This window comes from Sinohyriopsis cumingii, chromosome 14, assembly GCF_028554795.1.
Source record: "Sinohyriopsis cumingii isolate HCF-2022 chromosome 14, ASM2855479v2, whole genome shotgun sequence".
NCBI lineage: Eukaryota > Metazoa > Mollusca > Bivalvia > Unionida > Unionidae > Sinohyriopsis > Sinohyriopsis cumingii.
In genome coordinates this window covers 97,557,616-97,573,669 of record NC_142974.1, presented here as the reverse complement: position 1 = coordinate 97,573,669, position 16,054 = coordinate 97,557,616, and the positions used below count along the sequence as shown (strand labels likewise).

The 16,054-nt window shown below is 36.1% G+C and overlaps 1 protein-coding gene across 1 annotated transcript in view; it reads right to left on the bottom strand.

Moving 5' to 3' along the window:
- LOC149784454 (MFS-type transporter SLC18B1-like) overlaps nt 1–16,054 on the bottom strand; it is a 145,349-nt gene that overhangs the window by 9,778 nt on the left and 119,517 nt on the right. The window contains exons 12-13 of the mRNA XM_089932529.1: nt 7,560–7,634; nt 6,954–7,047 (exon numbers count right to left, since the gene is read on the bottom strand). Of these exons, the coding sequence (XP_089788655.1) occupies nt 6,954–7,047; nt 7,560–7,634 (169 nt within the window). The remainder of the gene's footprint in view (nt 1–6,953; nt 7,048–7,559; nt 7,635–16,054) is intronic.

Sequence of the window (16,054 nt, the reverse complement as noted above, 5' to 3'; positions counted from 1 at the left end):
GCATAAGTTCACTATTACATATGGTATCATGCAATAATGAAAGACATTCTGATAGAGGATAATGCTCATCAATTATATATATATATATATATATATATATATATATATATAATAAAAAGATGAAAGTCTACTTTGTATTGTTTGTATTATGTTTCTGTATTGATACAATTTTAATGAGAGAAAAAAATTAAAACTTCATCTAACTAAATCACAAAAACTAATTAATACATTTACCAACACATATTTTTGTGCCAAATTCCACTTAAATAAACAGTTTTCTTGATGCTAAGTTAGAATTAGGAGTCTTGACGGTTGCATCCTATTCTAACAAAGTGCTGATTTTTTACATCCATACTATATAATTTCCTTAATTTAACCAGAAGATTTCCCAATATTCATGTAAATAAAGGTGTAGTACTTACTCTGATGAAATTCAAACAAATACATAGGTCTATAATTATTTTGCTGACAAGTTTTCATATAATTTTCCAAAAAAAATTTATGTCCTGTGAAAGCATAGTTCTTGGGGGTAAAACTCATGTTAATTATTAAATACCCACCTGTTATTATTAACTTTATTTCCTTTTCCTGGCACTAATCCCCCAGTCCAAGATGAATTACCTCCTTATTATTAATTGGAGGCCTAGAACAAAGTTAACATAGGCCAAGTCCATTAGTTTGTAACTTATGTCATTTAGAATATTGCCCTTTGACCTGAACAAACAGTGAAAGGACATTACAGCAGGGACAAATGAGGGAGTTTAGTAACAGCAGGTAAGTATTACATAAATGAAAGTGTAATGGCAATAATGGCAATTTTAATGGCAACAATACAATGCCTGCTATTATCATTTTGCTAACTTCTCCAGCTCAGAGGGAAGATGATAACTCCATGACATGATGACCAGCTGTCAGAGTGATTATACATGTTTTTAGCAAGCTGCTGGATGTCCTTTGGTCATATTTTGGGGCTGACACAATCAGGCCTATTGCAATTATGCCTTCACTCCAGTTTGATATCAAATGAAGGTTGAATGAAAAGGTGGAGTGACACTTCTAGAAAGAGATATTCAATATATCATCCAGAAAGGATGATTAAAAAAGATGAAGCAATTACCCTAAGCTAATGGGCTTCAATTAAAAAAGACCCAAGATGAAGCAATTACCCTAAGCTAATGGGCTTCAATTAAAAAAAACCAAGATGAAGCAATTACCCTAAGCTAATGGGCTTCAATTCTCATGAGGAAATAGCTGTCAGTGGCAACCTCATTTAATAAAAAAATCCACAAGAGGCCAAAATATCAGAGCTACCTCTGAGAAGGAGAAATAGACATTTCTATAAAAAACAATCTCTTTTGATTTGGCTAAATACAAACATGTGACTCAAAGGAGGCAAAGAAGTCTTAATCATCCCAAGCAGAGATGCAACTGTCACTAGTGGTTTTTAAATCTGGGGCTACTGAAGGCAGCTGATTCCTGGCCAGAAAGCTGGGCTGGCAAAGATGGAGACTGAATCATAGTTGCCACTAAAACCTCCTCCACCTATAAAGCATGGATTTCATTCCTCTGAGCTAATGCTAAAGAAAGATGAAAGACTGTGTTTAAGGTATGTTTCTCAAAGGAAGGTTCAATCAGGGACTCATAAGATAGTTTATTAAAGACCAAAGAACACAGGAAAGGTTTCACCCATCTATTAATAAGCAAGAGACTGGTCTTTGAAGCTCAAATGACTTGACTAGTACTGACAGATGAGACTCTGACCCTATGGCAAAGACCACAGAAATCTTCAGTGTACAGGAAAGGACTGCTCTAAAGGCCTTAATGAAGGAAAATAATGTTGTGAATATGTGGATTATTGTTGAGTAGGGACCCTCTGTGCTTTGGTAGAGAGACCCTCCTTACTGATAAATCCATTGCAGGGGGTATAAAGAAGATGAATGAGATCAATGAGATTGCTCCACCATGAAGATTGGGGCAGGGGGAGTTTGCTATCAGGTTAAGTCCTGATGTTGAAGCCCTGACTATGAAGAACTTGAGAAATTATTATGAAAGAAAGAAAGGTGTACAGTTGATTTCACTTCAGACTAAACATGTCCACTGCCTAGGAACTAAGTGTACCTTGTTGATCAACCTCACTGCAAGAGAGTCTACCAATTGTCTTCCCACAGTTTAGAGAGATTCCTTGCAACATAATGGTGCAGAAAACATTATCATAACTAAATGTTAATGTCTGAAAAGACTGTCCAATAAGATATTTCTGTTGCCTGGAATATGGCATACTCCAAGAGACCGATTCCCTTCAAATCTGAGGAGGTTACAAAGAGAAAGAATAGTAGTGCCTCCTTGATGTATGAGAATGCCTCAACTGGCATGTTGCCCATGACAACCATAACCAAAATGTGACATTTTGTGGCTGATGCACTGCTGTACTGCTAGGTAAATGGCCCATGTTTCTAGGTTATTGATAAGAAGATTCCTGCCTAAATCAAAGCCATGAAGGACTCTGTCTCTAGGTCAGCATCCTGTCTTGAACTTAAGTTTCTGGTATACAGGAAAGTGTGAAGTTCTGTGGCATGTATCCTGTCTTGCTGGTATACAGGAAAATGTGAAGTTCTGTGGGATGTATCCTGTCTTGCTTGTATATAGGAAAATGTGAAGTTCTGTGGCATGTATCCTGTCTTGCTTGTATATAGGAAAATGTGAAGTTCTGTGGCATGTATCCTGTCTTGCTTGTATATAGGAAAGTGTGAAGTTCTATGGCATGTATCCTGTCTTGCTGGTGTACAGGAAAGTGTGAAGTTCTGTGGCATGTATCAAAACTGCAGCCAAAAGCCTGTGTTGATTTTGCAACAAAAAGAAGTGGTAACAAAACATGGATCCAAGCAGAGTAAGAACTGAAAGAGTGTCCTGTAAAATCTTGAGTTTGCTGAGTCAGCAATTGATAATGAAGCCTCCTCAAATAATGTGCTATGTGTGATCCTATCAGGGTGAACACAAACTGTCCCATGATTTGTTAGAAAACTGATCCCCACACAAATGAAAGTTTCAAAAGGAAGAAGGTTTAACTTCTCCTGGTTGGGAATTAACCCCAGATAAGTCACTCTCTTCCAACGGAGTGATAGATATATCCATAAGCATGTCTGAAAACACTGTGCATCAGCCAATCAAAATAATGGATGAAAGGTACCCCTAATAATCTTAACTGGGTTGCTATTGCTCCCAAGGCAAGAAAGCTAGGGAAGAGCAAGAAACTGAAAGATCTCCTGGTTGATTCAGTACGACCAGAATTTCCTGTAGACAAGAAGGTGGGGACAGATAGATACAAATCCTGAATGTCTGTAGACTCTGAGATATTCATATTGTTTGTAAGTGTGTGTGATCTGGATTTTTAATGTAGCTTAACAATTTTCCAGTCATATAGCTGCATTTTCTCCAGGTTGGCAGTTTAAAGTGATGTCTAGCACTGGGGCATCATGCCATAGACATTTACCATCATGACCCACCCAGTTACATTATCCTGACACCAGGCCAACTAGTCCTAACACTAACCTCTTAATGCTGAGTGCCAAGCAAGGCAGCTGCTAGTATCATTTTTATAAGTCTTTGTTGTGACTAGGCCAGGGTTTTAATGCATGACCTCCCACATCCAATTGTCTGCCTGTAGAACATTCCTGACTATGGCTGATGTTACCATCCTGAAGCACTCTTCCAAATATGAACTCATTTAATGGAGAAAGATCAATAAAGAGGTGAAACCAAATTGGGATCTTTGATTTATGTGGAGAATCCTTGAAGCAAAGGATGTAAAACTCTCTTATTATGGAGAAGACCTGACACCTACTCTGATGTTGGGAAGTGGAACATGGCAGGAGAGGGTGTGACTCTCTAGGGTTGACTACCAGCCTCCTTATGATGTTGAATGATTCCATGGGCTTCCTTGCCCTGGCCCATTTGGTCTTTTTTTTTTAATACATAATGTAAAGCAAATAGTTTATACGGGGATCATGTAGTTCAATTGGGACTCCTGCTTAAAATATTTAGGTGGGATGCTTCTTAACTGGTTAGCAAGGCCTGTTTTTGGAGCAAATGTCAGGTGTTGTTTATTCCTGAGATTTTGGGATGCCACTGTTGTGATTAAGCTGCCAAACAAGAACTTTGCTGTCATCAACATTTTGTGATCCTGCAACACCCATGACTTCATGACTTCAGAGCAGCATGCCTATGGAGTTGAAAAAGCTAAGTCAAAATTGCTGTAAGCACCAAGAGTGAATGTCTCATTGACTTGGCAACAGTTTTCAAAAGTCTCTACATGACAATCACTGTCAGGTCTCTTCCCTCAAACAGTAAAAACCATGGTATATAAAGATATAATAGTCAGGGTCTGAGTCAAACTCTGTAGTTTGGAATGACTTGATAAGGGATAAGGGTCCAGGTCCCATGGATTTCTCCACGTGGTATGCTTCCAAATCCTAAGCAGGATTCAGTTCTTTTTCTTAAGTCCAGACAGGATTATCTGTTCTCACTTTGGAGGTGGAAATTTGCAATTCCCTCTCAATACAACATGCAAGAAGTGGTGCCTCTTCTCCTTTTCAGATGATGATGTCATACCACCTGCCTGGTCCAACAGCCAATCTAATAATGGGAAATTCATCTATGGTACCATGGGTTGTTTTGTTTTACACATTTCACACTCACCTCCATGTGACTGAGGTCCTCAAGCCCAAATAGGGATTGAAATGGAACAAATGGAAACAGGGGCTACTGACCCAGACCCTTCCTAAAAGGTTGGTAGGATGCTTTCAGCTTGCAGTATGGGAATGATGATGTCCAGTGCTTGGTAGATATGTCTAGTGCCAAGTTTACCACTGATCAGAGCCCGTGCCTGGTTGGGTTACAGGTGACCATTGACAAATGCCCAGAGACTAGTATTTGTTGTCCTGCCTTGTGACCAGTGAAGAGTGCTTAGACTTGTCTTATGTATATTTAATTTGCTTTGTTTCTTTGTTAGTTTTATTTTATTTTATTTCATTACATACTACTGTAATGTAATAATGTATGTTGGACTTGACCTTGTCCAAAAGTGAGTTAATTTCTGCTTAGCCAAATTTTTTATTTTTTATTTTATTCATTGTAAACTACTAATATACAGCTAAATTATTCTCCATGTGTATAGGCTTAAAATCAGTATTATTATTATGAGAAGAAGTAAATATATTTGTATCTAGGTTTTGGAAATTCCTAGGTGAATTATACATAACCCAGGTTATTGTTTTGTAAACATCAGGATCATTCTAGAAGTTTATTTTCCATTTGGTAATGTTTCTTTTAGAAAATGCTAATCGTGACCTGAGGTCAAGTAGAGAAATATATATATATATATTGTAACTGAGAGAACTTTTTTATTTATACTTTAACATTTAGCACTTTCAAGCTGTATATTGTATGTTGTGACCAGTAGTTTTGGGCTGGAATCTTTTTTGTTTCTATTACTGAATTCTAGTGAATATTCTCTCTGGAAATACACAAGTGCTCTGATAAAATCCTTGGATATAGACATTCACTGAAATTTATAGTGAAATCAAACCTGGAATTATATTACTGTGATTCCACAAAAGACTGTTGTCACATCAACACACCAGGAGCTGTTAGAGACATGACATATTCTTCCTGGTTTTGGATTTATTCTGGACTTTTACTGAATTTTATTCAGGACTTTAAATAACCAGGCCTTGTGTCTGTAATTCTTGGATTATTTTGGATTTAATTTGTAATACTATAAGTTCTTTGTTTTCATTTTTACTCTGTATTCTAGGGAAATATATTGTTAAATTTTACAATGCTTGTCATCTTTCACTCTTTTCTGTTACTTATTTTAAGAGCATAGACTCATAACACCTGGTACCCAGTGCCCTGTAGCTAGAAAGGTGGGTCTTGCTTAGGCATACTGGCAACATTTCAAGTCAAGAAATGCCAGTAATCCCCCCTGGGCTCAGTGTGCTTCCAACTTCCTTGATCCTTTCCATAAATGGCATACTGGCAACTTTTTATGTAAAGGACATAATGCAATCTTGAGAGTGTCCTTTAAGTACAAATTGAAATTTCCATATATTTCAATTGGGCAGGTTTGTAACACATTAATCAGGAATTAATTTGAACTCATCCAATTCATCTTAACTAGCCATGGTTCTGATAACCCTATCGACACCTTGGCATATTGAGTAGATAGTTCTGTGTTTGGGTCTGTGAATTTTATTGGATGTGGTGGCAAGCTCTGATGTTGGTATTATGTGATTCTTAAGAAGTGGAGAACCCTGGAGGAAATGACAATCTGGGATGGACAAGAATGTACCTTTGCATGTCTTGCAACCTGGGATGGGCAAGAATGTACCTTTGCATGTCTTGCAACCTGGAATGGGCAAGAATGTACCTTTGCATGTCTTGCAACCTGGGATGGGCAAGAATGTACCTTTGCATGTCTTGCAACCTGGAATGGGCAAGAATGTACCTTTGCATGTCTTGCAACCTGGGATGGGCAAGAATGTACCTTTGCATGTCTTGCAACCTGGAATGGGCAAGAATGTACCTTTGCATGTCTTGCAACCTGGGATGGGCAAGAATGTACCTTTCATGTCTTGCAACCTGGGATGGGCAAGAACGTACCTTTGCATGTCTTGCAACTTTGGACCAAACTCATCCTAAGAGAAACATGGACCTGGGAAGTACAAAGATACCCCTACATATGTTGGAACTTGGGATTAATCCCACCTTCTGGAAAACAAACCTGTGATGGACAACCAACTTTTGCATGTGTTGGAACTGAGGACCAAACCGAATCAAAGGAAATATTAATCATGGAAAGGCAACCATGTATGTGCTGGAACTGAGGACCACTGAAGTTTAAAGATTTACTGTACTATTCAGATCCCATACACTGGCCTAATATGAGTACTTACTGAGACAGCAAACAATGCAGCACATCCACTGGATGCCCAAGGAAACCCATAATATTCAACAAGTGCTCCACCAGCTGTTGGACCAACAAAAGATCTGAAAATCACAATAACTAAAGATAAACCCACTATATAATTGCTTGTTATGAAGATTTGATTTGAGTGTTTTGAGGGATGACTTCTTTAAAGATTACAAACTGGTAAAAGTATAGCACTTTGGTGCAAGATATATATTGGTCTTATTACTGTGTACCCTCTTGTATGATGGATGGGGCACTTAATTTTTATTTTTAATGCCATTCAATTTCTTTCATTGGACTTAAATGATTTGTTAGGTCCTATCTTACAAGTTTACTTAAAAAGTTATTTTTATCTTCAATTCAATTGTTGGCAAGTTGTGATGCTGTGAAAATGCAATACTGTACAAACACTAAGTTTGACTGGGCTAGGATTTTTCCTTGACATTCAACAGATGCTTTTTGTACAGGGACAAACTTTTGTGCAGGTTTATACTTTGTGGAATTTGAAATCCATGCAATGAGCATAAGGAAATCCCAATACAACTTGTCAGATTCTAAAGTATTTCTTTTTTTAAAAAAACTAACTTACCCTAATGAAAAACCAGCGTTGAAAAGTCCTGATACTTTCCCAGAAGTGCTGAGATCATCTGGCATCCCAAGGTAACTGAAATTTACAGGGTATAATCAAAACCTACTTCATGGACATGAAAATTTGATATGTTGATTTTCACATTCAGTTTAGACAGTAAAATTTTTATTTTTAATGCCATTCAATTTCTTTCATTGGACTTACATGTAAATGATTTGTTAGGTCCTATCTTACAAGTTTACTTAAAAAGTTATTTTTATCTTCAATTCAATTGTTGGCAAGTTGTGATGCTGTGAAAATGCAATACTGTACAAACACTAAGTTTGACTGGGCTTTTACCAGTTAGCTTAAAAATCATTTTAATGCATTAGCCAGTGAAGATTGGGAACACCATGTTACGCATGCATTATACAGTATATATATATATATATATACACACTGTATAGCATTTGGTCATCCAGGGTGGGGGTTGGATCTGGTGCCAACAACTACACCCCATAAAGACAAAAACCATTACAGAAACTACAGCAACAATAAGAGGTCAAGTAAAGGACTCCAATCAACTATGAGGTATCATGACAGCTACTGATAAAAACCAACCCCCGAGTCAGGGTCTCAACCAGGTGTTTTTTATGCCCCAAAACTAAGGTTCATTCCAGTGCATGGAATGTCTGCACTATGTTTGAAAAAAATGGCACAAGTAATCAATGAGATTAACAGGTAGAAACTGGGTATTCTTGGTGTCAGTGAGACCAGATCAACAGCTTCAGGATGCAAGATGACAAGCGATGGCTCAATCATTCTTTACTCATGGAAGGATGATGTCCATTCCTGTGGTTGAGCTCTTATCAGCAGCAAAACTAGTAAAAAAAAAAGGCACTCCTAAAATGGAAACTAATCAGCAAGAGACTACTCAGGGCAAATATTCGATTCCCAGTACACCATCCTACATTGTTATGCCCCAACAAATGAGCCTGATGAGGAAGATCAGGAGAACTCATACAGAGAGACCATAAAATAACTTTGAAATCCCCTGATGGGCACACTGTCAACCAGGCAGACCATATTCTAATCAATACAAAGTGATGCAGATCTCTCCAAGATGTCAAGGTCCATCATGGGGTGAATGTCATTACCTTGTAATAACCAAGATAAAACTGAAACTACAGACAACACATACCACACAGCAACAATGAAAAATGTTTGACATCAGTAAGCTTTGCTCACCAGAGACAAAGTGAGATTTTACCAGTTAGCTTAAAAATCATTTTAATGCATTAGCCAGTGAAGATTGGGAAGACCATAACAGCTTAAAGTACACGGACGAACATAAAAAAATACATACTCTGAAGCAGCAAGGAAAATCATTGGCTATCAAAAGAAAAAGAAAAAGATGAAACAAGAAAAGACAAAGACAAACTGCTGAGTGCTATATCACCATGGTTGATTGAAGGAGCACAGGAAGATTATAAGCTGAAGGATAAAGATGTGAAAAGGAGTGCATGGAAGGAAATAAGAGCTTTTGTTAAAGAATTGGCAAATGAGGCAGAACAATCCGCAGCAAAGGATGACATGAACATGGTATATAAGATCACAAAACAGATCTGTAGACAAGGATCCAACCACTCCATGCCAGTTAAAGACAAACAGGAAGAGTGATAATGCAAAGGGAGCAGGCTGCAAGATGGGTCCAACACTTCAAAGAAGTACTAAACCTGCCAGAACCTGATGACCCAGCTGACACGCCACCATCAGATAAAGGACATCAATCGAGCAACGGTGAAAGCAGCCATCAAAGCCATAAAGCGAGGCACCAGACATTGATTACCTACAAGCTGAGTTGAAGAAAGCTGATATAACCACAGCTGCAAATGATTTCTTTAGAAAAAAAAACTAATTAACTACATATATATATTAGAATGAATAATAATAATAATGAGGACTTTGTATAGTGCCTAATCTTTAGAGGCTCTAAGCGCTTTACAACATTAGATAACACCTATAAGATAAGAAAACATATATAATGATATGATTACAAACACAAACAACCATGAAATTAGAAAACATAGAAAAAAACATGCTGAGAATATTTAAGGTAGGAAACATTATTAGGTCTTTAAGTTTGTTCTTGCAGTAGAAATAAGTGAGTTTTGAGAGCACTCTTGAATGTGATCACTGTGTCTTTGTGTCTAAGTTTAGTGGGCAATTCATTCCATGTTGCTGGGCCCTGGTATGCAAAAGAACGCTGTCCATATGACTTTGTTTTCATAGTTGGAATAATAAGTACACAATTGTCAGAAGAGGAGCGTAAGTATCTTGCTGGTGTGTAAACATGGGTGAGGTCGGATAGGTATGTTTGATTAGAGTCTGTCAGTGAAACGTAGCACAGAGAACAAATTTTGTGTTTGATTCTGGATCAAATGGATAGCCAGTGTAGGGTACAGAGCAGTGGGGAGGTGTGCTTTGATCGTGGTACTCTAAGTATGATCCAAGCAGCTGTGTTTTGAACTTTTTTGAAGTTTTTGGAGTAGATATTGAGATGAACCAGACAGAATTGAGTAACAATAGTCCAGTCTTGAAAGTACTAATGAACACACTAAGTTTTTTAGTGGCATCAACTGAAAGATATTTGTGAATGGATCTCTTACACCTTGGATGGTAGCATCAACTTCAGTTGGGTGGCTAGATTTGCATATTTGGGTGTCATCAGCGTACAATTGGTGAGACACTGGATTATGATCTATGATAATTGAAAAAAATAAAAAAATGTGTTAATGGAACAGGAACCATTTTCACAATGACCTACTTGAGAGGAGTGATGTTGTACTGACCAAGATTCATACCCATCATACTCCAAGTTGCAAGACTCCTGTGTCAACAATTAGAAACTAAAATAATTAATCCATATTAAGGCATGAGATACTATACTTCATGTACAATGACCCATCACTATAAACCCTTCTCTGTAGCACATCTCACTGAGATAGAGACATGATGTTAAATCTCTGTAGAACAAGGTCTTTGAGGACATGACATTCAACCCACTTAAAATGCAAGTTAGGTCTTGGATCTCATTCAGTCAATTACTGCTACTTAATTTATTTCATTTAACATTAGCCCTTGGCTAATGAGAACCAGTCATAAGCTAGTTTTACAATGGAGTATTTTTGGGTAAATATGTACTAACATGGTACACATCCTTGTCAGGGCATAATGAATATCTGATTTTGTGTTCTGATGTACTATCATGGCACCCATCAGGGCATAATGAATATCTGATTTTGTGTTCTGATATACTATTATAGCACCCATCAGGGCATAATGAATATCTGATTTTGTGTTCTGATATACTATTATAGCACCCATCAGGGCATAATGAATATCTGATTTTGTGTTCTGATGTACTATCATAGCACCCATCAGGGCATAATGAATATCTGATTTTGTGTTCTGATGTACTATCATAGCACCTATCAGGGCATAATGAATATCTGATTTTGTGTTCTGATGTACTATCATAGCACCCATCAGGGCATAATGAATATCTGATTTTGTGTTCTGATGTACTATCATAGCACCCATCAGGGCATAATGAATATCTGATTTTGTGTTCTGATGTACTATCATAGCACCCATCAGGGCATAATGAATATCTGATTTTGTGTTCTGATGTACTATCATGGCACCCATCAGGGCATTAAGAACAGTTATGTCTTTGTTCTGACACACACACACATTGGGGCAGTGCTTTTTCAGTTTTGTTGTTGTTCTAGGGTTTAGCGCCATTTTTTAGCAAAAGATAGGCTATACATGGCGGCCAGTATAACTGGTGGAGGAAGAACCCTGGAAAACCCAGGGAAGAAACACCAACCCACAAGAAGCTACTGGCAGGCTTTCCCACATAACCATGCAGACAGAGGTGAGATGGCAGTGATCTGTAACAGTGAGCGCTTTAGACCACTCAGCCACTCGGGGCCCCATTTCAGTTTTGATTGGGACAGTGCATTTTGCAGTCTTGATTGGGCAGTGCTTAATGCAGTCTTGATTGGGGTAGTGCTTTTCACTTGCAGTTTTGATTGTGGCAATGCTTTTTTCATTTGGTCTAGATTGTGGCAGTGCTTTTTGCAGTCCTGATTCAGGTAGTGCATTTTGCAGTCTTGATTGGGCAGTGCTTAATGCAGTCTTGAATGGGGCAGTACATTTTGCAGTCTTGATTGGGCAGTGCTTAATTCAGTCTTGACTGGGGCAGTACATTTTGCAGTCTTGATTGGGCAGTGCTTTATGCAATCTTTATTGGGGCAGTGATTTTTTATCAGTCTTTTTTGGGGCAGTGCTTTTTCAGTCTTTATTTGGGCAGTGCTTTTTCAGTCTTTATTGGGGCAGTGCTTTATGCAGTCTTTATTGGGGAAGTAATTTTTTCAATCTTAATTTAGACAGAACTTTTTTCTGTCTTGAATTGAAGCAGTGTTTTTGCAGTCTTGATTGGGGCAGTGCTCTTCCAAAGTTTGTTTGACAAGGCAACAAAATAAATGAAATTAATGAAGCAGGGGGAATCGCATGAAACAGAATTTGCAGGGAAAAGAGCAAATAAACATGTCATGTTTAACAGTCTTATGATGAAGAATTTAATAAAATGCACTTGAATTCTGAAGGAAACTTAGGTCTGGTCCTCAAACATGGCAGGACAAGGGTAAAAGCTGAAAAATTATCCTTACTTACATCATATTAGGAAATAAGTTTCTAGTACATGGAATAATAAAAGCGCTAATATTAGAACTTATCTACTAGTATTTTTTAGAAACTGATCTTCTACAGAGCTCTATTATACAAATTTAGAATTGAATTTAAAACATTCAAGCTTTGTTTTTGTCTCAATGGTCATCTAAACTGAGTAATCCAATGGCATGGATACTTTTAATGGGTGTTTTGCTGCTTCAGAGTGGAGTAATCCAAAGGCATGGAGAATTTTAATGGGTGTTTTGCTGTTTCAGAGTGGAGTAATCCAATGGCATAGAGAATTTTAATGGGTGTTGTGCTGTTTCAGAGTGGAGTAATCCAATGGTATGGAGAATTTTAATGGGTGTTTTGCTGTTTCAGAGTGGAGTAATCCAATGGCATGGAGAATTTTAATGGGTGTTTTTAATGCATGGAGAATTTTAATGGGTGTTTTGCAGTTGCAAAGTTTCATCAATATTCACAATACAACATTCTGACTTTCAAATTTTTATTCTGGAATGTGAGGGAAAAAACTCCTTCATTATACACTGATGACTGATAGGAATACATTATACATTGATGATTGATAGGAATGAATTATGCATTCATGATTGATAGAAATGAACTATGCATTGATGATTGATAGGAATACATTATGCATTCATGATTGATAGGAATGAATTATGCATTGATGATTGAAAGGAATACATTATGCATTGATGATTGATAGGAATACATTATGCATTGATGATTGATAGGAAAACATATGCATTGATGATTGATAGGAATACATTATGCATTGATGATTGATAGGAATACATATGCATTGATGATTCATATGAATAGTTATGCATTGAAGATTGATAGGAATGAATTATGCATTGATGATTGATAGGAATGAATTATGCATTGATGATTGATACGAATGAATTTTGCATTGAAGATTGATAGGAATACATTATGCATTGATAATTGATAGGAATACATTATGCATTGATGATTGATAGGAATACATTGATGATTGATAGGAATACATTATGCATTGATGATTGATAGGAATACATATGCATTGATGATTGATAGGAATACATTATGCATTGATAACTGATAGGAATACATATGCATTGATGATTGATAGGAATGAACTATGCATTGATGACTGATAGGTATACATTATGCATTGATGATTGATAGGAATACATATGCATTGATGATTGATAGGAATACATATGCATTGATGATTGATAGGAATGAACTATGCATTGATGACTGATAGGAATACATTATGCATTGATGATTGATAGGAATACATATGCATTGATGATTGATAGGAATGAACTATGCATTGATGACTGATAGGAATACATTATGCATTGATGATTGATAGGAATACATATGCATTGATGATTGATAGGAATACATTATGCATTGATGATTGATAGGAATGAACTATGCATTGATGACTGATAGGAATACATTATGCATTGATGATTGATAGGAATGAACTATGCATTGATGACTGATAGGAATACATTATGCATTGATGATTGATAGGAATGAACTATGCATTGATGACTGATAGGAATACATTATGCATTGATGATTGATAGGAATGAACTATGCACTGATGATTGATAGGAATACATTATGCATTGATAACTGATAGGAATACATATGCATTGATGATTGATAGGAATGAACTATGCATTGATGACTGATAGGAATACATTATGCATTGATGATTGATAGGAATGAACAATGCATTGATGATTGATAGGAATACATTATGCATTGATAACTGATAGGAATACATATGCATTGATGATTGATAGGAATACATATGCATTGATGATTGATAGGAATGAACTATGCATTGATGACTGATAGGAATACATTATGCATTGATGATTGATAGGAATACATTATGCATTGATGACTGATAGGAATACATATGCATTGATGAATAATAGGAATACATATGCATTGATGACTGATAGGAATACATTATGCATTGATGATTGATAGGAATACATATGCATTGATGACTGATAGGAATACATTATGCATTGATGACTGATAGGAATACATTATGCATTGATGATTGACAGGAATACATATGCATTGATGATTGATAGAAATGAACTATGCATTGATGATTGATAGGAATACATATGCATTGATGATTGATAGGATGACATATGCATTGATGATTGATAGGAATGAACTATGCATTGATGATTGATAGGAATGAACTATGCATTGATGATTGATAGGAATACATTATGCATTGATGACTGACAGGAATACATATGCATTGATGATTGATAGGAATACATAATGCATTGATGATTGATAGGAATGAATTATGAATTGATGATTGATAGGAATACATGATGCATTGATGATTGATAGGAATACATTGATAATTGATAGGAATACATATGCATTGATGATTGATAGGAATACATTATGCATTGATGATTGATAGGAATACATTATGCATTGATGATTGATAGGAACACATGCATTGATGATTGATAGGAATACATTATGCACTGATGATTGATAGGAATACATTATGCATTGATGATTGACAGGAATACATATGCATTGATGATTGATAGAAATGAACTATGCATTGATGATTGATAGGAATACATATGCATTGATGATTGATAGGAATGAACTATGTATTGATGACTGATAGGAATACATATACATTGATGATTGATAGGAATACATTATGCATTGATGATTGATAGGAATACATATGCATTGATGATTGATAGGAATGAACTATGCATTGATGATTGATAGGAATGAATTATGCATTGATGATTGATAGGAATGAACTATGCATTGATGATTGATAGGAATACATTATGCATTGAAGATTGACAGGAATACATTATGCATTGATGATTGATAGGAATACATATGCACTGATGATTGATAGGAATACATATGCATTGATGATTGCTAGGAATACATTATGCATTGATGATTGATAGGAATACATTATGCATTGATGATTGATAGGAATACATTATGCATTGATGATTGATAGGAATACATTGATGATTGATAGGAATACATATGCATTGATGATTGATAGGAATACATATGCACTGAAGATTGATAGGAATACATTATGCATTATGATTGATAGGAATACATATGCATTGATGATTGATAGGAATACATATGCACTGATGATTGATAGGAATGAATTATGCATTGATGATTGATATTAATATTCCACCCTCAGGATCAGAATCTTGGTAAAGTTTCATGTCTAATGCATGCAATATTCAGATGCCAAATTTTCCTGTCCAACATCAATGCATCTGAAGGATTCTATTATTCATCTCTGATGGCCCAGTTCTATCTTTACAATGCAGGTTATTTTTATTCCTCCATTGAGCAACATCTTAAATAGGCAGTACAAATTGGTTTCCACAATACTATGACATAGTTATAAAATACAAGTTCACATTACTATGACATAGTTATACAAACAAGCCCACATTACAATGACATGGATTTACAAACAAGTCCACATTACAATGACATTGATTTACAAACAAGTCCACACTATTATAACATTGATATACCAACAAATTCACATTATAATGACAATGATTTACAACCAAATCCACGTTACTATAACACTGATATACAAACAAGTCCACATTACTATAACATTGATATACATGTACAAACAAATTCACATTACTATATCATTGATATACAAACAAGTCCACATTACTATGACATGG